At 36.9% G+C, this 22,910-nt stretch overlaps 3 protein-coding genes, 1 non-coding gene and 1 pseudogene across 4 annotated transcripts; 4 read left to right on the forward strand and 1 right to left on the reverse strand.

Moving 5' to 3' along the window:
- The first annotated feature begins 92 nt into the window (after window positions 1-92).
- LOC120011474 (60S ribosomal protein L5-like) lies at window positions 93-3,391 on the forward strand. The gene is made up of 9 exons (XM_038862598.1): window positions 93-237; window positions 996-1,065; window positions 1,162-1,253; window positions 1,733-1,859; window positions 1,957-2,036; window positions 2,118-2,234; window positions 2,431-2,565; window positions 2,686-2,855; window positions 3,056-3,391. The coding sequence occupies exons 1-9, from the start codon at window positions 235-237 to the stop codon at window positions 3,162-3,164; spliced, it is 903 nt and encodes a 300-aa protein (XP_038718526.1). The 5' UTR covers window positions 93-234; the 3' UTR covers window positions 3,165-3,391.
- A 209-nt stretch (window positions 3,392-3,600) lies between these two features.
- On the reverse strand, window positions 3,601-5,197 carry LOC120011475 (LIM domain-containing protein WLIM1-like). The gene is made up of 5 exons (XM_038862600.1): window positions 4,936-5,197; window positions 4,483-4,579; window positions 4,331-4,374; window positions 4,164-4,253; window positions 3,601-4,025 (listed from the first exon to the last, which is right to left on the reverse strand). The coding sequence occupies exons 1-5, from the start codon at window positions 5,068-5,070 to the stop codon at window positions 3,834-3,836; spliced, it is 558 nt and encodes a 185-aa protein (XP_038718528.1). The 5' UTR covers window positions 5,071-5,197; the 3' UTR covers window positions 3,601-3,833.
- Window positions 5,198-6,344: 1,147 nt separating this feature from the next.
- Window positions 6,345-6,416, forward strand: TRNAP-UGG. The gene has a single exon. It is a non-coding gene; the product is annotated as a tRNA-Pro (tRNA).
- A 6,739-nt stretch (window positions 6,417-13,155) lies between these two features.
- Window positions 13,156-14,497, forward strand: LOC120011158. Its single transcript, XM_038862223.1, has one exon. The coding sequence runs from the start codon at window positions 13,295-13,297 to the stop codon at window positions 14,126-14,128; it is 834 nt and encodes a 277-aa protein (XP_038718151.1). The 5' UTR covers window positions 13,156-13,294; the 3' UTR covers window positions 14,129-14,497.
- A 1,952-nt stretch (window positions 14,498-16,449) lies between these two features.
- LOC120010639 lies at window positions 16,450-20,448 on the forward strand (annotated as a pseudogene).
- Window positions 20,449-22,910: the final 2,462 nt, after the last annotated feature.

Below are 22,910 nucleotides of genomic sequence, written 5' to 3' on the forward strand. Positions count from 1 at the left end.
CAAACACTTGAAACCTACCTAGTATGGGCATATTTGTCAAATTAAAACACTTTCAGTTGACAAACACAAAACCCTAGGGTTAACTTAGGATAGATCACAGCCGTTGATCTTTGATTTCAATTAGTTCACTCTCTAGGGTTTATTATCTGGGAGCTCTGCTTCTTCTCTAACATAGTCGTAGGCAGCCGTCTCTCCCCCTCTACCTTTCTGCGTCTCTCGGATCGGGCTTCAACAATGGTAAGACTTTGGAAGCCTTTCTATTCGACCATGAGTTGTGTAATTACACACACTCTGCAATCGTTCAGTTAATTTTTTCGTTTCATATGGATTGCCGGGAAAATGCGTTTCGAGGGATATTTCGTTTGTTTATCTTAATAAAAGAAGAAAATAGGTATGCGATGAAAGATTAATTTGATTTATTGTTCGTGTCAACTGAATCCACAATGTTGCGGATTAGAGGAGGTGGCTTGTTTTGAGCTGCGATTTTGAAGTTTTCTGTGCGTTGAGCACTCTCAAGTGCTATTCTTGATATTGGTGCTGGAAAAAAAATGACGGTTTGCGCGAGGAATTTGAATGATATATAGGAGAGTTATCGGTGGCTCATACATCCTTTATAGGATATTAGTTACTCAAAATTTACTTACTTGCAGTAGCTTTAGGATTCTGGAAGCCAAAGCAAATAGATTTGCAGCTGGTGATGCTTTTATGCTGTATTGCCTTGCGATCTATGTGTTGAGGCTGATAATTTTTAGTGAGTTTTTTGTATGAGTCTTGATTTGTGATCTCTGTGCCATTTTTTATTGCATAATAATATCGAACTGGATTTGTCTGTATGTTATGTTGATACTTGATGCTGTGTTTATGCACTCTTGCATTACTAGATTGATTTCATTTCTTTTGCTTATTATGTATGTATCTTTAGGATAAAATATTGTTAAGGCATATTTCTTTTAGTGAATGTTAATATAAGGAAACTCTCCATTCTTTCATGTTAGGTTTTTGTAAAGGCTCAGAAGTCAAAAGCATACTTCAAGCGATATCAAGTCAAATATAAGAGAAGAAGAGGTATTGATTTTTTTTTTTACACATGTGACCTGAAGTGCTCTTTGATAACTATAATTGCTGTCTTTCTGATTATATGTATCTTTCGAATATTTGTAGAGGGAAAGACGGACTACCGGGCCAGAATTCGCCTTATTAATCAGGACAAGAACAAGTACAACACTCCAAAATATCGCTTTGTTGTTCGATTTGTATCCTTTCGTCATCTTAGTGGTGGTGCTGTTCTTATGGTTTTCTCCTTTTTCTCATTGATCAGAAAACTTCAGTACAGTTGTACAATTTATTGTATTTATTAGGGTGATTGAGTTTTTTGACAAATAATCTGCAATAAATTCTCATTTTAGTAAGCTTTTGATATTTAACAAACAAATTATGTTCCTTGTGAAGTTGCCCGGCATTGTATACATTGTGAATTTTTGTGTATCGCTCTTAATCTGATCTTCCTCTTAGTTACTCATAATGTTTTTGGCTAATAATTTTATTAGAATGAATGCAAGGAAGTATTTTGTTCACTGCTAGAGATTTAATCGTGCAAGTCTGTGTTATGCTTGTTATTGTGGGTTTGTTGATTAAGTGATCCATATGTTTTGTTAATTGCCTATCTGCATTGATGAAAGTTCTTTAATATACATGGTACTACATATTTTTTGCACCTTAACCTTGTTATCAGACAAACAAGGATATTACTGCCCAAATAATATCAGCTAGTATTGCTGGTGATATGGTTCTTGCTGCTGCTTATTCTCATGAACTGCCTCGCTATGGGCTAGAAGTGGGTCTCACAAATTATGCAGCAGGTCTCTCTCTCTCATGATGTCCTTTTGTGTATGCAAATCTATATGTGTACATATTATTGCTGTCTTAAGCTCTTTTGCTCTATCTACCTGTAATTAGCTTATGCCACTGGGCTTCTCCTTGCTCGACGTGTCTTGAAAATGCTTGAAATGGACGAAGAGTATGAGGGCAATGTCGAGGTATTTCTGGTGTATATTATTCTTTCCAGAATTGGCAAGCAAGTGCTACATTGTTTGAGCTGATATCAATGACATTGTCAGGCTACCGGGGAGGATTTCTTCATTGAACCAGCTGAGACAAGGAGGCCTTTCCGTGCTCTTCTTGATGTTGGACTCGTTAGGACCACCACTGGAAATCGTGTCTTTGGTGCTCTTAAGGTATAACTTTCTTACGGTAATCTTTCAAAAAAAAATTCAAATGTATAATTTACTTAACTGTTAACTTGCTTGTTGTAGAGAGCTAGAGTTTAGTTTTATGCGATTCTTTATCTCTTATGCATTTGGCCAACCCCAAAATAATTTTGGATATGGCTTGGATGATGATGCATTTCATTAATTTCGCCACTTGTTTCAGGGAGCTCTCGATGGTGGCTTGGATATTCCTCATAGTGACAAGAGATTTGCTGGTTTTTCAAAGGATGATAAGCAGCTTGATGCTGAGGTTCACCGCAAGTATATCTACGGTGGTCATGTTGCTGCATACATGAGGGTAGGGGTGGACAATTATAAAATTATACCTCTAGTTTACTTTCTCATCTTAGAATCAACAGTAGCCCTTTTGAGTTGTTTGCCTTGTGCTACATTACATTAATTCTATTTCTGTCACTAGACTTTGATTGAGGATGAGCCCGAGAAGTATCAGTCTCACTTCAGTGAGTACATCAAGAAAGGAATTGAGGCGGACAACATGGAGGAGATCTACAAAAAGGTCCATGCAGCTATTCGTGCTGACCCGACTGTCAAGACTTCTAACAAGCAGCCACCCAAGGAGCACAAGAGGTAAAACTTAAAAGGCCCAAGCCGTTATTTAATCTTTGTTACTCTTCTGTTTTCCCTCTTATTTAGTGATCTTTTTTTTTAGTTGGTCTTTAGTTTAGTTAAAACCTTTTAGTTGATAAAAAGAAAATTCAGTCATGGCATTTGTGCATATCTCAGAAGCGAGGAACTATTAACATCTTGATTCACCGCAATTGTCACAGGTACAACTTGAAGAAGCTTACATACGAGGAAAGGAAGGCCAAGTTGATTGAACGATTGCAGGCCCTAAACTCTGCAGCTGGAGCTGATGATGATGAGGATGATGATTGATCTTTTGCCTTATGGTGTTTGAGATAACCTGGATATCTCTTTTCTGCTGTGTTTCATTTGGGGTTTTATTTAATAGCAATATTTTGTGATTCAGAGTCTTGTTGCTATTTAGATAGATGATAACCAGGATTTTGGAAGGTTTTTTTTTTTTTCTTGCTATGCAGTTTTGAATCCTAGCTTTTGCATGCACAGACAGATGAAATGAACGTTTTTGCCATTTTTTTGCCCATAAATTATCCTCCCAGAGGAAAATTTAGATGAAAGTGGAGGTTTATCAGGTTTTCTATTCTCAACTTGCACATCTTGCTTGGGTGCGATATATGCAATCATTTCAAAGATATATTGCAAGCTACCTTCATGTTCAGTGATAGGGATATGTAACTTCCAAATAAAAAAAATCACTAGAAAGTTACAAATATACACAAACTTCAAAGAGTAAATCCCAGAAACAAATAGGTTTTGGCATTCCATCTGAGCGTCCACAACTGCAACATTAACACATTATACTAACAAATAGCTTATACACTCATATGACTTGCAAGCGTAAATCGTTTGGCAAGTAGTAAATCATAAATTTCAAAAGCAAAATGATGGTGACAGCAGTGTCCAAAGAGAGTAGAAGTTGGAAAGAAGAGACAGGTAGGTATATGATTCTGCAGGAATTTCTCTTTACTCCACTTGATTTTTGTCAATGTCACCTTCAAGCTGGCTTAGGTTACCTTTCTCTTTGATGAGTTGATTGTGGTGGTGTTTGCAGTATAGTCTCCCTTCATGAGCAATGTAGTTGGATGGGCTAATCACACACCCTCCATGGCTACATTTGAAGCAGCTCTTGTGGTAAGGGATCCCATTCACTGAAACCTGGAAAGAAAGATGAGATTTACCAAGTCAGTTGTCCGGTGGGTAGTTGAGTGAGTTTCACGTTACCAGAAAAACAAAAAAGGTTCATGTACTAATCTAAACTAGAGCTTTGATGAGTTAGCATTGCAATGTGTTTACCTTCTCAGTGGGATAAACAGTGTTCTTGCAGCCAAAACATTTCTCTCTGGTTCCACCAAACATGCTTGAGGCTTTAGTCACTGCAGGTTTCTGTCCAAAACAGCTAAATATCAGCAGTGTTCAGGTATCAGAAACTCATGACAAACATCAGTAACTTTGAGAATTACCTCTCCATCTACAATTTTCTCTGGTTTTGCAATCTTTGGTGTCCCTAGACAGAAAATTCAGAGAGAAACAAATAACTAGCTGCTATGAAGTATTATTAAACCAAGTTAATTAGGAGTGTATCTGATTTTTATTTTTTTTTGGTTTTTGTTACCTTCAAAACTTTTGTCCAGACTACCAGTCCTCTTGAAGAGTTGATCAAAGTGTGGCCTGCAATACAGGACTCCTTCAAAGGAATTGTAGTTCCCAAGCTGCAGAGAGATTCATCTGTCATTAGAATTGTGCAGAACAGAACAGATGATGGATGAAACTTTCCTCAACTCAGATCAAAACACACATAAGAATAATATAGAGGTGAAATTGGGTACTCAAGTTTCATTTCCTCTGTTCATGCCTGATCTATATATATAGATAGCATAGCACTGTTTTAATCTTTTCAACTTCTCACTGATTCATGTAAACCACTATTGATATGAATATAGATGCTAAAATGTGTGTTATGCAGCAGGACTCAAGATTTAGTAGCGCTGCTGTAGATTGTAGGATAGATCAAGCTCCAAAAGATTGAAAGTTGTACTGAGAAGGAAAACTAAAATGAGGAGATTACCTTGAGAGTTCCTTTGCAGTGATGGCAGCGGAAGCAGGCTTTGTGGTAGACACGGTTATCTGCAGCTAGCCTATCCACAAGATACACAGTCTTGTCACAGGCCATGCATTTCTGGGTTGTTCCTGCAAATGCCATGGCTTCCACTTCTCTTGCTGTGTTCAAGCACCACTATTGTCACTAAAGGTATGGGAAGGAGAAGGAGAAGAGATTAATAAAAAAGTGGGGGGTTGGAGAAATGTAGGTTGCAGGAGATAAAAAAGACCAAAAGCAGAGATATACTTGCCACCTAATATTTAATTTGAGTAGTGTTTTACAATCATTTGGTCCATCTTTCGAAGCATCTAACTACCCTTCTCAAAGTTTTGTTTTTCCTCACATTCCTTGTCAGCTCCTATCATTTCATGAAATGGATGGAGAACAGGCCTCAATTTGGATAACAAGATCGGGCCGAAACCTATGCTGACTTATTGATACCAAAATACACGAAGGAGAGGAAAATCTACAAAGCCTCTCATGCGCCTTTGACCCATGCAAGAAAATTCTGCTGAGCGTGAGAGTTGAACTTGCAACCTTTCGTATTTACAAGAAAGTTATCATAGTCAAAACTGCACCATATCCCAAACAAAACTGATTTGTTAAATGTTGGGTATCCATTCTAAACTAAAAGTATAAGATAGTGTATATTATCCTCTGTCATGTAAACATAGACGGGCACAATTGGATCTGAAGCAATGTTTCAAAAGTCTGAATGAATGGTCCACCAGGGACCATATGTGCCAGAATCTGACATTATTTTTTCTTCTCTGTCAACTGCATAGATATTTTTGAGTGGCCCATGACTTTGTCTGCTCATTGTTGGCTGGCAACCCTCATCTTTCCACATTTGATAATCTTATACTATTCTACAACAAGAAGTCTGAACTCTCAACTCTCAATAATATCATATATTCTTCCTTTCTAAGCATAAGCATAAGCATAGGCATGATTTGGTGAAGATAAAATAACATCATGTGAAGGGAAATGATGGAGGTTGTAAGGAACTTCCAAAGCAATCGATTAGTATTATTATTACTCTGAAATGAAAGAAATGGCTGACAGCTCATAATCGATCAATTACTCATCCAATAGTGTATGCAGTGTTGAAACTTGGGCATCCAATGAAATGTTGTTTTTTGGGTTGAAGAGAATAATGGAATCCAAGCTCTTCACATGATAGCTGTGCTGTACTGTACTAATAATATTCATGCAACATTGAATGATGGAAGAACCAGTGATGAGATAATCAAACAGTACCTTTGTCCCAGGACCATGTGCAAAAAAACACAACCAGGTGGACCACCTCATATAATTGCATTCATTCCACAATGGGCTTGGTTATTATAGGATCTCAATTTCAAACCACAACAACAGGGCGTTTGGTCTAGTGGTATGATTCTCGCTTTGGGTGCGAGAGGTCCCGAGTTCGATTCTCGGAACGCCCCTAATTTTTTCTTCGCCTTTACTTTTTGTATGTGAGGAAGGCCATGCCATTTGCGAAGGGCGGTTTGGGCTTGGATTACCATTAAGCCTGATATGCGAATTTCCGCCCATACAGCTTCCCTTTATGTTTGGTCATGGGAGCAAGGGTTTGTTATTACTAGTGGGCTCAATATGGACTGATATTGCTTAAAAAGTTTTGCTCAAGTACTGTTGGAATTGTCGGAAGATGGTTGCAGTAGTTGATGATTGAGATTTTTTACTTCAGCAGCTTCAAGGATCAGCTACAGCCTACAGAAGTACAGATGAAAGTATGAAACCATGGCACAGTTTTAAGCTTCTCTTAGAAAAGTGAGCAATTGGTTGTCGTTTATTTGGCGTGAGAACAAGGGGGCATGAAACAGAACAGGGGAACTTCATGTCTTGGATAAAGTATATTTAATCCTCAAGCACCGATTGAATATTCATAGATGCTTATATTGATAATGCGACTTGAATTGCGATATTTCTTGTGATTCTTTTGGTCATATTATGATTATCCTTCAGTCATACACGAATTCTCATATGGGCATCAACTACTGGTTACACAGCAGACGGAAGCAAGGAGGCAGGACAGAGAAGCAGTATTGAGGGTGCTGGCACCAAAAACATATTGGGTCTAATGGGCTTAGACCATGTACAAAGCCCGTGGTGCAGCCTAATCACATGGACCAATATGCAGCACATACACCTATTACGGTTTGGATTGTTACAGCCTATAAGCTCATATTGTTGAAGAAGATGAACCCAACTGCTAAGAATAATGGCCCAAGTAGAATTGTGTTGGAAGTGGCTCGCATAAAGTGGAAGAAGTTTGTGGCAGTTAGAGGAAGGTGATCCACGTGACAGTACATGAAAGAAGTAAATGAAAGTTGATGTGAGAATGTGGTAGTAGCTTCTAACTAACAAAATATGGTACAAATGAAGGTATAACTGCAGCAAGATAATGGGTAATGGAGATTTTCGTGCAAAACAAGACATATAAAAGCTGGTGGACAGATAGATGAGAAAAGAAGAACAAGACAAACTCAAAAACTCAAGCCTGAAGACATTTTCTAGCATTCCAATTGCTTTTCAATTTCTTGTTAATTTCGAGCAGACATTATGTAGTTCATTCCAAACTACTTTGTATTTTACAAATATTTTTTGTCAAATTTCAATACCAACTATCGTTTCTATCTATTTATTTTCATTTCAATCTCAACAAAATGCACTATAATAGAATTGGGGAATCTAGAACTATTGAGGCCCCAAGATAATTCGCTCAATTGTCTAGATAGAAGTTTAATTTACATTCGGTGCATTTCATTCAAATTAGTGTAGGAAATTATAAGCCTTGGCAGACCTGCAATTCATTTCCATCTTGGGCCATTTTTTGTGTCAACAGAGGGAAAAACACTTTGGGGGCAAAACGAGCCCTAGCAAGACTATATTAAACAACTAGAAGACCAAAACGACAAAGCTTTACGTACCACATGATACTACGTCGTGTCATAGAAAGAAATAAATAAACTTAATTAAGCCACACATAATTAAGATTATAAACAACTAGAAGACCAAAACAACAGAGCTTCACATACCACATGATACTACATCGTGTCACAGAAAGAGATAAATAAACTTAATTAAGCCAAACATAATTAAGATTGTAAAACGGAGAAATAGCGGCATAGCTCAACACTGCTAGCCTAGATGAATCGATCATCTTCTCTTATTTCAGTTGTGAGATAGGAGTAAAAGATGAAGAATATTGAATTCGTTATGTTAAATACTACGTGTTTATATGATTTTTCTAAAATTTTCCAAATTTTTTTAGTGAACCGGTTTGGGATCGAGTGCATAGTTCACTGGTCTTCCCCGCGGGATCCCACTATGGTACCCAAGCGACAATGTGAACGGAATTAAATGACGAGAATCGTCTTATATACCAAGGTGATAAGGAACGGTTGACTTGAGTTTCAATGTACGTACTTGATTGTGCTGGAAAAATCTGAATTGACTGACTATTAAACGATGACTTTGAAACAATTTTCACTAGACTAGACTTTATAGCCAGAACATGATAGACGGCGTTGCATATGCTTCTAGAATATATTAAGACTTAAGGGATTAGTAGTCAAATAAGTACAATGCTAGAGACCCCAAAATATGATCTTCCAAAAGTCCCTCAAATTTACGTGACATTAAAATAGTTATTGATTAAAAACAAACATGTAGAGCTCATTTCTTATCCAACACTCCATATTAAATGAGAGGTATTTCAGAGGTCACTTTTCGTGGGTCTCAAACATTATCCAATCAAATAATAACAAAGAGAACCAAATGTAATCAACGAATTAATTAATGGTAGTGATCGTCCGTTAATCAATTTCATGATAGAATTGCATTCTAGAAGATTTTGTATTCAAATTGACAAATTCCACTAATCACGAGCCTACAGATTGTATATTGTATGGTGAAATTTGTTTTGTTTATATTTTATACTCATCAAGGTATTTTGAGAAAAAAGTAAGAAATTATGGTTGTTGTTTTTTTTTTCTTTCTATATATATATATAAACTGGGTTTGGAGAACTCAAACACTCTGGTGTGAGAAAATTATTGGGTACATTTTATTTTTTGAAAAACAGAAAACAACCCCAAAAACACTTTTGATTGTCAATTTTAGAAAACACGGGTATCAAAAAATTGCTTTAAAAAAGTTTGGAAACGGAAAAAAATAGATAAACAGAAAACAAACATAATATACCCTTATTATTTCTACAGCAAAACAGAGACCATGCGCAAGTAGTTTCGGCCTAGTTCCATAGTACTAGTGTAATATCCACGGTACATGCAGTACTTTTTTAATTTTATAGATTTTTTTATTGAGAAATTGTTGATCTCTCTTTAAATTAATTATAATAATTATAGTAAAATACATGACTACACAATTGTTGGAGTAATGTAGTGTTTAAAGTTTAGGATAGTCGTTGTTGTTACATTCGTTGAGGATAGTCGTTGTTGCACCAGCCCATTGAGGTTAGTTGATACTCACCTAAACATAATGTATGTTTATCCTATATATATATACAGGTTTTACATAATAAGTTCACAAAATAAGGACACCATTCCCAACCATTAGATCAAATCAATGGCTCAGATATGATTTTCTATTAAAGACACACACGCATATATATATTCAAAATGTAATTGAGGGATATGTTGATTAGTTTATTGTTTTATGAATTTTTTTCTTGTTGATTCTTCAAGTCATTGCTTGCAAGGTACATATGATTGCTTGAACAATACTATAGATTATCTTATAAGTAAAATTAATGTTATTTTGTTAAAGGTGCTACTTTCTAGATGTTTATGGAAATTTTAGATGTGCAAAAAAAGTCAGATGGTTTTTTTTTTCCTTCCCAAGTGTGGTTTATGTAATACCACCAATTAAATTCATAATATTACACCCAACGAAAATCAAATTCATAATATTTCTGGTTCATAAGGTTCGATCCCAAACCACTAGGCTGTCATAGAAGTTATCTGCTAGATAACATCAACCCTTGTACTCATCCTTGGTGTACTTCTCCAACTTGACGTTGTGAGCTGATTCAGGCATTGGTTTAAGAATTTCAAATCCTTTGACTAGTCTCCATGATTCTTCTCTATAAAAATAAAATCTATGATTCTTACGCATAGAGAAGACTAATTAAGAGAAATCATTAACTGCGTGATTTTGATTCTGTCTAAACTTCTTTATTTGCATAATTACATCTTGATATGAAAATTAAACACAGAAGCTAAGTCCAACATCATCATTGCATTACTATTCCGTTGTTGCAATTAGTAGCTCGGAAAATTTTGAATTCGATTTGTCGCTGAAAAAATATATTTGTAATTACGTATTGGGTTTTGATCCAATTTACCTTATCCTTAGGTAGAAAATTTCTGTGTGCGCGGGATTGATGATTTGAGTTTATACTTGAATCAGATGTCTAGAGGACAAACTTGTATGATGTCGTTTTTGGTAAAAAAAAAAAACAAAGAAATGCAAAGTCTGCTGCCTTGTAATAAGCAAGATTAGACATTTTGGTTTGTTTTTTTTTTTCTTCATTAGATTTTCAATCTTTCATTATCTCCCACGTAATCTGTCATTGGCTTTGTCAAAGAAGATATAGTTAAACATATCAACTTGTCCATTCCAGGCATACCTAAACATATCAACTTGTCCAATCCAGGCATACCAAAATTGCTGGTGTTAGGTTTTTGTCCAAATCTTCCAAATCCCTAACAACAATATCTTATGGATTACATTCATCTTAACAAGAATGTCTCATGATTATAATATATATAGAAAGGTGCGGACGTCCGTAACTTATAAATTAAATAAATAAATATATATTATCTAACAACTAACCCTACCAGTGGCATCTCAAGAAGAAAAGGTGGGTAGAAATATTGGTGATGCTAGCAGGATCGATTAAATGAAGTTTTATAAATATACTACTAACATTTATGATTTATCTGTCTACAAGAGATAAATCTTGAGTTGGATGTGGAGCTCAAAGTCAACAAACCCCCTGAAATGGATTTTTGTTAATTATTTGCAAATTAAGAAAAAGACTTCACATTTTTTTACCCTACCAACTCTCCATTAGCCACATAAACTGGTCCAATATCACATGCCCCTGATCTATCAAATATCTACTATGATGGTACGCGTTGGATTTTAACTCAACTTATCCTTTTGTCAAGCGATAAATTTCTATGTGAGGGTCGTAGACCCATATCGAAATGTTTAAAGGGCAAATTTGTATGAAGTCATTCTTCATTACAATTTTTTTTTTTTTTAAAAAAAATTCTATTGAACATCTATGTTGCAATTGCAAATCCTAATATGAATAATCAGAAACTTTTAATCGGGTCGAGTCCTAATCAAATCAATAATGTATATATCCAGTTCCAATTCATAATGAAAATGTGGGTAAGCAGATTCAAGTCCTAATCAGGTATGAAGTTAGATAAACACATATCATACTAAATGGGTCCAAGTCTAAACCAAACCTATTGAGGGAACTACAACATACATTCTTAAAGGAATAACAAACTCTTGGACCCTCTTATTATAAAAGGAAAAAAATTCACATTACCGCTCAACTAACTATACCCAAATCCCTTTCAAAAAAAAAAAAAAAAACCTATACCCAAATTGATTATTGTAGTAAGAAAAATTTTCAATCTTTAATCTTCAATCATTCACATATTTAATATTATTCCATGTCCCTTTTGTCACGTCCCACATCGGAAGATGTGGGCGTGCCAATGTAGTATTTAGGTGGTCTTTAGAAGGGGAGGGTATTGTCATGTCCCACATCGGAAGATGTGGGCGTGCCAATGTAGTATTTAGGTGGGATGACCCTCCCTCCCTAGTAGCCAAGGTTTTCAGGAGGGCGGGCCCAGGGGGCCTTTGGGCCTGACTGGGGCCTTGGTTACAGCCGGCCCATGGGCAGGTGGCCACCCATGCGTGGGTAAGAACGGGCCTGCTTTAGATGGGTGTCGGTTGGGCCTTGGTTGTTAGTGGGTCATCTCACCTTTCTCCAAGCAAATGTAGATGTTTGTATCTGGGGCCTTGGTTACAGCCGGTCCATGGGCAGGTGGCCACCCATGCGTGAGTAAGAACGGGCCTGCTTTAGATGGGTGTCGGTTACCCCTTGGTTGTTAGTGGGTCATCTCACCTTTCTCCAAGCAAATGTAGATGTTTGTATGTATGCGATTAAATTGCAAGGATAGTTGAATAGTTCAACTATTTTCACGTACATGATAAGTTATCCTCATAAAAGAATGGTGTAGCCACCTCCTCTACAATAATTCAAATGACACAGAAACTGTTCGTGCAGGATTACAATAATAATGGAAAATACAAAATGAATTGGTACATCAGAATTTTCTTGGCTCGACTCCTCTCGAGGTAACGCAGGCGAAAACAACAACGAAGATCCAATCAACGTTTAATCAACAAAGAACATTGAAATCCACTTGATTTGAGAGGAAACTCTCAAGGATTTTTCAATATATTTTCATAAAATCAAAAGTTAATCACCATTAGGGATAGCTACAACTCTAAAAAGAAGAAAAATGTAAAATTACTGTAGTACCCCTAAATCATAAAGTGGTCCGTTTAAGGCCCTAAACAATGAAATTTCACAAAACTAGGGTGGGGATAGAGGCATAGTGACTAGTATAGTTCACCAAGTCGATCCGAGTCACTCGGTCGAATTTCGTTCAATTCTGACAACGGAGTGTTTTTCAATCCTAGTAAGCAGTTTTATTGCAAATATAGCAAAATTAGTCCTACATCACGAGGATACAACATCTCGACTAAGTCCTATGGCTAACTCGAACCTTCACTTGAATGGTTAGCCCGAACCCCCACCAACAACACCTCTTTCCTTACTTTCTTACGTATGTGGGTTGGAACCATAACCAAGCCCAACACAATAACCAATTAGTGTGTTCTCTATTATTAAGTGATATTTACTTCCTCAATTATTTAATGTGGGACTTTATGTCTCCCATTGAATTTGAGAGGTTATAATTAACAAGTTAAATGTGTTAATGAATAATATAATTATTCCATTAACATATATTGTTAGAAGGTTCTATGCTATTATGTCTTGCCTTTCTTGTCAAACCTCAAATTTGACAACGCTTGGCATTGGATTTTGTCTTCTCATCACGTCCTTATACATCACCATTCTCTCTCTCTCCCCTCCTCTATATGTCAAACCCCCTAAAATTTCTCCAAACAATTAATACTCTCTCTACACAAACAAAACAAAAACTGATTCAAATTCAGAAGTATGGTCATGAGTCCTTTCATCTGTGCCTGTGGCAGTGGCAATTTTCCTCAAGAAGAGAGAGAAGAGAAACCATGGAGTAGTCTTCCTTCAACACCAAGAAAAACAATCAGTCCCCAGCGCAGCTTTTGCAATAAGAGCAGAAACAATAACAAGGATAGCAAGAACCCGTATTCGATTTGTGGGCTCGACAAGTTCTCTGCACTTCTAGCTGAATTGGAGGAGAAGAGGCAGAGGATTTACTCACAAGTGGATCCAAAAGATGTTTCTTTTGTCAGGTTTGTTTACTCCAATGACAATGATTGTATTCCAATTGTTGTTAAACTGAAGGAGAAACAAACAGAGACAGAGAAAGATAAGAAGAAGAAACCCAATAAGAACAGAGAAGCTAAGCATGATTCAGAAATCCCAGATCAAAAGGTTAGAACAGAGCCAATAATTACAACAGCAGTTGAAGAAATCAAGCAATCAAAACTGGAACCAAAAGAGATGGAGCAGAGGAGGCTTAAATGGAGATTATGGAGTACTGCTCCAAGATTACAGAAATGGAGGCATCCTTGTTATTATCTCCCAGTGGCAATAATTCTGATTTTGCTCTTATTGGCTCTGTTTGGGAGATCTTTTGCAATACTCTGCACCTCTCTTGGATGGTACATATTGCCTACCTTGACTAGTTCTGATTCAAAAAGGCATACAAAGAATAATAAGATGTATGTAAGAAGATACAGTGAGAATAAGATGGCCATTGATGGGCTATTTTCTCCTAAGAACAGCAATTCAGGAGCTGTGAAAGACAAATTGTTGCTGCATAACCATGGACATCAAAAGAGCTGGTGAAATTAAGGATCTGAACTCACTCTTCTTTCATCTTTTTTTTGGGTTTTGTATTGGGGTTAAAGAATTAATTAACCCCTTGTGTGATAGATTTTGGTTAACAAGTTTTGAGTTCATGATGGGTTTGGGTTGAAAAGTCAATCTCTTTTTCTTTTTCTTTTTTTGACATGTTTTGTAAGTGTAAATTATTAGGGACATAAATGGGTTGATTTAGGTTATTAGAGAGACCATAACCCATGTTGGCATGCATGTACTAGTGTGCATAATGGTTTGGTTTTGTGAAACTTCAATTAGTGTTGCTGTCCAGTAGTCATGGGTGGGGGTTTTATCCATTCATAAAAAATAATAATAAATATTTAATAATTTAATATATATGTATTTTTATTTTTAACGGTATTTTTGAAAATTAATACATAATGCATTGTAATTTAAGTTTACCAACCAAACAAGCTAATCTTACTTCCACTATGATTACTGGTCATTGAATTCCCAATACCATTGCACAACAATATACCAAACGGACCCTAAGATGCTTTCATTTTCATTCAAGAAATCATACATTCACTACAGGTAACGATTATACTGAGATAGTCTAGTGAGATATTGCAGGTTTTATCCTTTATTTTAGCCTTTCAAAAGTTGTGATGTAAGGATTCCTTTACTATCGCAACACCCGTCACTCAACTCCATTTGTTAGAACAGCTTCCAATGAACCTCTGCACCTATCCATGTGTAATTCTTACTTTCTGAATCTTTCTTTGTTTTCGAAAAATAGGATTTGGCTCAAGATTGTCCATTTTTTTTTATTTGAGGGTTTAATGACTATCTTGTGGTGAAGTGATTTCTCATACAGACAACTAGTTCAAAATGAGATCAGCTTGAGGAGGCAAGTCCAAGAACCATTTGTGTGATTCATCACCAAACTGTGAGTGAAAACAGCACAACTTAGGAAAAAGGAATCATCAATATGAGAAATTAGGTTAATCTGGTCATTGACCTAATTGTACGTTGTCATCAACATGCACGCACGCATGTTGATGCCATCTATAAACTATATATTGTTCGAATCCTCCATCCAAAACATAAGGTACGCAACTATATATAGTGCAATTAAATATTTGAATCCATGATTCTCGAGGGGTTTGGTGAATTATCATAAACTTAACTCACTTGTTTATTAAACTCTAGTTTATTAAACACTTTTCATCACCGAAAGATTTTCCAAAATTCATTTTAGTCAATGAGAGTTCAAACGTTGCAACTTAATAGTTGGAGAAGTTCGAATTTGTTTCAAACTAGTTAATTGAACCGATTTCTCAACTTATGGGCAATCAACCCGCTTACATGACATCAAATCCCCGCAAGTATCATCTTTCCTTCCTCTTTGTCGAGGACGTGAGGGGAACCACATCCAGTGATGCAAACAGAAATGAATGACACACTTACAGCAAGTCAGCAACCATTTGGTAATGTAAACCTCTTCCTCAAGAACATTAATGTAAACCTCCAAGTTTGCTCTACCCAAGCTTTAATCAATACTCCTTGAGGAATCCACAAGAAATTACCCTTGTACACTCAAGATTGATCTCACCAAGCTCTCCTCGCTCCTTGTTTTTGTCTCTCTCTAAAACCATTGAAGAAAGCCCAAAAAACAAAGAGTTTTGAATTCTGTCCGGAAAGATTGTGTTCTGTCTACCAAAAAGAAAGACTGGGCTCCAGCTGTCCGGACGGTAACTTCCGCATCCCTTGTAATGGTGTCCGGACACCAGCAGCAACAAATCCTACGACCTGCCCAGACTCCTTGGAATGGTGTCCGACACCAGCAGCAACAAATTGTACCACCTGGGTAAGTGAAACACCACGCATTCCACTGAGATAGTGCCTTTGAAGATGCACGAATCAGTATTAGAGGGGGCTATATGAAATGGAACTTAGTTGTAGACTTGTAGCTGATCACTGATCAACGAATTCTCGTGTACCCTTTTTTATATGCATGCATGAGCTCCTGCATTAGCCAGGGAAGCAGACATATTCATGAGCTAGAAGATTTAAGAATTTTGAGATCCTAAGCACCTAATTTATGAACATCAAGAATGCTTCACAATTTTCTGTTCTCCCACAAGTCACTATCCTCCACACCTTGTCTGGAAATATCAATGCTTTCCACTATTCAATGCATCGTATTTGCTCCGTCTTCTTTTTGTCAATTAAACGCACCGTTTAGGATCTTAGTCGAGGCGTTCTCTCAATTATGACGTGGCACGATGCAAATGCCGTGTTGAACAATGGTGCGTGAGAGTGAGAGTGAGAGTGAGAGGGGGGGGGGCAGTGATCGGGAACGAAGTTTATTCTTAGGCTGAAGATGCACAGGGAATGTGGAGGGAGGTCGGGGACAGAGAAGTCGGAAAAATCCGCCCGAATTCGTTCAGTAATCGGGTCCAATCTAGTCGTATCGGCACTCTTCAGCTCTCTAACTACAAAGACATCGTCTCTTCTCAGAGAGGCGCCATCAATTCGCTTCAGGTTCTTTCAATCACTAACAATAATGATTTCCTTGGCTTCGTTTTCATTCAAAGAAGTTTTGTTCTATTAATTCTTCTCTTCTATGCATGGAATTTGTTGCTCAGATTATGTTGTTCCTTTTATTCACTTGCTTATCGATATGCGCCCATCATTCGTGTATCCAATCAATTGATGATCTGGTGTTGCTTTTGTGATTTGTAAAATTGAACTCAAGAAGGGCACTTCTATGTCAGTCTACTTAGTAAATTATGTATCTCCTGCTCACTTCTTTTACCTCGTAATTGGGGCATTAATTGTTCTGGAAAAGGAAGGTTGACTTAATTTGGATTTAAAGTTCTGGTTATTGGAGCGCATAATTCAAGTATATATGTTGGTTAATACAGAACTTTTTTTGCGATATAAGTACAAAATTTCTGGGTTTGAAGGGCATATGAAGAGATAGATACAGTAGCTAACCTATTCCAACAAGTTTGAAACTCTATTATGAACTACATATTTAGGATAAAAATGTTCCCCTTGTATGTCACTAGCTTAATTTTGAGCGTGTGTTATGTTCAATGTAAAACTCCCTATATTTTCTCTCCCGAGATCCTACAGTGCATTTTGTTGCTTAAAGTATAAAAGAAAACAAAAGCGGATGTGTCTTCTGTTAACTAGCTCTAGAGTCCTACTATCTGACCATGAAATCAGGTTGATTTGACAGAGGAGCGATATTTGTTATCTGGTTTGTCAGATGCGTCAGCAGCTGTTTATGACGTTCAAAGGGCTACAGATTATGAAGGCGGTGGCCTTATTGCGAAGCACTGTTCTGCCGTTGACAAGAAACATGAACACAGACACAAATATGCTATATCCTCTGCCATATGGTATCCTATAGACGCGGGGCGCTGTTCATTACAGTCTCATATGAGCATTACATAAAAGTATGGGATACAAAAACTACATAGGTATTGATGCTCATCAGGCTTAATATGGTCTTCCATGCATGCTTTTGATCACGTATATGGTTTTACATTCCTAAATTTTCTTTAATTGACATTACAGGCGGTAGTGAACTTCAAAATGCCGGCAAAAGTTCATAGAGCTGCCAGGTCTTTGTTGGCAACATCCCACATGCTAATAGCTGCTGGAACTGAAGATGTTCAAGTTCGTCTTTGTGATATTGCTTCCGGTGCATTCGCTCACACGCTATCTGGTCATCGTGGTATGCTGATAATTTTGGGGAAATATCTTTTTGACATTGTATTTATATATGATTATCGGCTATTTTGGGCGATTTAATGTTGAACTGTCTCCATATCAGGAATGTCATCACATTCTGACTTCTCTGTAGAAATTTTATTGAATCATAACTAAGACTTTAGAGCCTCTCATCTTAGAGGACCAATATGGCAGCATAGTGATTTGTCCTTATAAAAATGATAGAATAATTTGGAGGTATGCCAGCAATGAGATTTTCACAGTTAAGTCCCTCACCCAAGCAGCAGCTATTTATGAGTTCCCAGCTCTTGAAGATTCTCTTACCAAGGTTTGGAATGGTTGGGCTCCCGCCAAAGTTGAGTTCTTCTTGTGGCCAGTACTTGGTGGGAAGATCAATACTAGGGAGAAGCTCTCTAGGCTTGGGATTGTGGAAGTCAATCATTGCCCTTTCTGCCAACTTGTTCCAGAGACCCTCGATCAGTTGCTTTTACACTACCATGGTCCCTCCTCTTTATGGTATCATGTTACAAGTTGGTGGGGTTTCAGCTGGTGCCCTCCAAGTTCAATCTCAAATCTCTTCAAAGAGTGGCCTTCTTTTGCTCATGGTCAGCATCAGAAAAGGGTTTGGTATATGATATTTGCTGTTGTGGTTTGGACAATATGAACCGAAGGAAACAAGGTGATTTTTGATGATGCTGAAGTAGAGTGGAGTAATGTGTTGTACTTAGTATTCATCAGATATGGACTATGGCTTAAAGCAATTAACATTTCAATTCCTTACAGTGGTCCAGAATTAATGGCAGCAAGCGAGGGGGTGAAATTCAAGATTCTCCTTAATAAAGCTCCAAGGCCGGTGTCCATTTGGGTTGCTCCCCCTACTGGCTACTTGAAATGGAATACTGATGGTTCCTCTAGGCTGGATAAGGAAGGAATTGGTGGGGTCTTAAGAGATAGTAGTGGGAATTTCTTGTGTATCTTCTTAGGCCCAATAGGAACTCTTGATGCAACTTCAGCTGAGATGAAGGCCATTAGGAAAGCCCTTGAGATGTCAGTAGCTCATGGCTCAAGTAATGGGGTGAAACTCATTGTGGAATCTGATTCTCGCAACTCTGTCTCCTGGCTCAAGAAGGGTTCCTCCAATCCATGGTCTATGGATCAGGATTGTAATGCAATCACTAATCTCACTAAGGTCTTTGCTGCAGTGAATTTTGTCCACATTTGGAGAGAGGCAAATGGTGTGGCAGATTTCTTAGCCAATAAAGGGGTTGGTAGACAAGATTTGATGGTGTCATGGCTTCTTTAATGTCCTTGAATCTTTCCGCCTGTTGTGTCTTTCTTTTCTCCAGTGCTAGTGCTTTTTTGTTAAGGTTATTGATGGTTGTAAGAGGATTTCTTTTTTTTCTAATAAATTCTGATTTATCAAAAAAAAAATGTAGCAATAAGTCTAACTGGTTGTGTAATCACCAGCGTAACCCGGCATGTAAAACTGAAAGACCCAAAGGTTCATATCTAGGATTGTTCATTACATTGTTGAGCAGCAAAAGTAGTTTATGATTATGGGGTGCAACCAAAACACTATTCTTTGTTTTTGTCAAAATTTTATTGAATTGTCTTAGAGCATCCACAATGAGATGGTTTGGAGTGCTTGAGATGATATTCTCTATAAATGGGGTGCTAGATGCTCACAATGGTTAATATTTGACACTCCAAAACATGTGGCAATTTATTTAACCCACACTTGATCTATGGAGTACTTTCTAGTTGATGAATAATGCAGGTTGCGGGATCCACTTATCCAATTAACTTGTGCCACCCGAGAGAGAGGGGAAGAGAGAGAATGAACATTGCAATACTATATTACTATCAAGAGTGCACCATTGTAGCACAACACTTGAGCTAATGGAGTGTGCACAAAATACAAGGTATTTGGAGTGCTAAATTGCTAGTAGCCCATTGTGAATGCTCTTATGGCACTATTGAGATTTTGCTCCCTATGGATTTCTCACTGAGAACTATATTGACATATTGCCCAAGTCCTGCACACTTTTGCTTCTTTTTTCTTTTCTTTTCTTTTTTTTTTAATTTCCCCTTTTCTTTTATGGACTACCAATATTCCAAGTTTTTTTTTTTTTGTTCATTGTTACCTAATTCATTTTTGTGTGGGTTCATTTCTTCATAAGGTCTTGAAGCTACATATTTGCTTTAACCTTCAAATCTCATTTTTATTTACTTATTATTTGTGCCTTTGTGGCATAGAAGACATTACTTGTAAGAGTTGGTAAGAATACTATTTTATTTCTTTGATTGTAGATGGTGTTATGACAGTAGAATGGTCTACTTCCAGTGAGTAGTGGGTTCTGGTAACCGGCGGATGTGATGGTGGGATACGTTTTTGGGACATCAGACGTGCTGGCTGCTTTCTTGTTCTAGATCAGTCCCAGATCCAGCTTGGGAGACGCCTACCTATTCGAACATGCTCTGCGATGAACAAGGTTACTCTTTTACTCTTTTTTAGCATGTCTGCATTTTACAACAAAATGCATATTTAGTTGGCCAATCCTTCTTGTATTACTAACTCAAATCAGTTGATCAATTTTCTTCGAATATGTAGTAAATTTCTTATAATTAAAAGGTTATTTTCCTTTGTTTATTAAAATTTGAATGCTGCTGATGGATCGTCTATCTATAGATGCTTATCTAGATATTCCTAAACTGCCAGTACAGCCAGTTTCTTGGCAATTGAAGTTATGATACTATGACTAATAAAGATCATGCCAATTGTAATTTACATCCAATTGCATATTTTTCATGTTGTGCTACAGAATTCGTCACAGCCAAAAATGGTGGGCAAAGGTTGTAATGCTTGTGGAGTTCTGGTTGTTACTTGTTTTTCTGTGCTTCTGTACTTCCTGCTTACCTCTGAATCTATTACCATCTGTGGATAACCTTTTTGATTCGTCTTGACAATGTTTACTCTCTGAGGATTCCGCATCAAGAAAATTGCCTTCCAAGTCACGCATATCACAAAGGAAATCCAGTCATAAGAGTGAAAAAAGTTCTCTTCTTGATAGAACTCCTGCCAAAGGACTTGTCAGGGAGAGATTACATCCAGGGATGTAGTCAAGATCATGCAACAGCTCATTATGGTGTGGTCACGGGCATAAAAATAACTGAAGATGGCATGTATCTTCTGAGTGCAGGTTGAATTCGTGTTTTTCCTAAAATTTATAAGATCATTGTTACATGAGAGCTTTTGCTATAAGGACGGGAGCTTTAATCCATTTTCTCACCAACTAATGCACTATGAATGCAATTAAAGAAAATAGAAATGTTGCATAATTTGACTTCTTTGATTGAGTTACATGCATATCGATTATAAATTTATAATACAGTAATATTGGAATTTGGAACCTAAACTTGTTTTCTGAATGCTTCAGGCATTCGATTTCTGGTCAGGTAAGACATACCTGACATTTCGTGGCCACTATGAATACGTGAACTGTTGCTGGTTTAGTTCGCAGGATCAGGTTCCACACGAATCCTCTGCATTTTCTTTATGCAAGATGTACTGCCGCTCACATAATCCATAATTCCATATGGCTTTAAAACCCTCTTCCACAGATTATAAAATTAGACATGTGAAACTCAAAAGAAGTGATATGGCATCCCTCTATTACATCATCATTGTATATATAACGCCAAGAGGTTGATGTGTTGCTTCCGCAGAGCATGAAAGTGAAAGATATTAAATAGCTTACTGTTTAAGATGTTGACATGTTACCAGTTACCTTTGACTAGGGTTTGGGGGCTCCAACGAAACAACAGCGTGAAAGATACTAAATTGCTTACTTTTCTCTCTCTCTCTCTCTCTCTCACAATTATAGCCTAACCTGATGCTTACCACCACCCAGTGTTTTTAGGATAGCAATTAAGTTAGATTCGTAACAAATTTGTTTTGGTTACATATATTGTGAATCTTAGAAGAGAAAGAAACAATTATATCAAGGGACTTAAAAAGTTCTTCGTTAATGTTTGTTTGAATGGTCGTTCGACCCAACCCCACACTTGAAGTAGCTGGGAACGAGTGGGAGAACTAGGAGGGATCAGTAATAATCTTATAAACCAATGTTGTGTTAATGAACCGGTCAACATACAGTATAATCAAGGGCGGATTTAGGGGGCGACTACACTAGGCTGTAGCCCCCCAAATGTGTGGTAATTATATATATATATATACTTACACATATATACACGCACATATATATATATATATATGGATGCATACATACATATACATATACATACATACTTATATAATTATACATAAATAAATAAAAATACAATTATATACATGTTCATACCTAAATATACACTAAGCCACCTAAATAAAAACACACTTTGTACCTACTCTCTTTTATTGGTGCAAGTGTGTAACCATGTTTCTTCATAAGTTCGTCTTAAAAATCTCAACTAACAGTAAGCCTAAATGTCTAATCAACTAATTTCAGTAACTTGTACTGCCAATTAAATAGGTATAATGTAAATAGCCTAAAAAAATTTCCGGGGGTGCTGCCCCCGAACCCCCACTAACTTTTAACAGTCCCCCTAACATAAATTCCTAATTCTGCCCTTGAGTATAATACCCTTTCTTTCTAGTCGAATATATAACTAATACCCTTCACTTGAACCAACAAGTCCCCTAGCTTTGCCCCAAGAGTACACCCATATGCCAATATTTTTGTTTTTAATAATTGTGGGACACTTCTAGTTTTGGGATTCTGCTAACTGATATTATACTCGTTAAAAGGTTGGATGTGGGCTCCATTTTATAAAATGTCATAATCAACCGAGCATTTATCTCAAAATTTTGGAGTCAATTATACAAGTTTATGAGAACATCATTGGAATCGAAACTACTAGTAATTACTAGGGGCATGTGGTATGTGTATCCGGACTTGTTCTTTTTTTTCTTTTTTTTTTCAAAGTCGAAATATCAAAACACACTGGTCTTTCAGATGATAAATACGGCAATCGTTGATGTAACATATTTTTCTAGAAATAG

The sequence above is a fragment of the Tripterygium wilfordii genome, chromosome 12 (genome assembly GCF_013401445.1).
Source record: "Tripterygium wilfordii isolate XIE 37 chromosome 12, ASM1340144v1, whole genome shotgun sequence".
NCBI lineage: Eukaryota > Viridiplantae > Streptophyta > Magnoliopsida > Celastrales > Celastraceae > Tripterygium > Tripterygium wilfordii.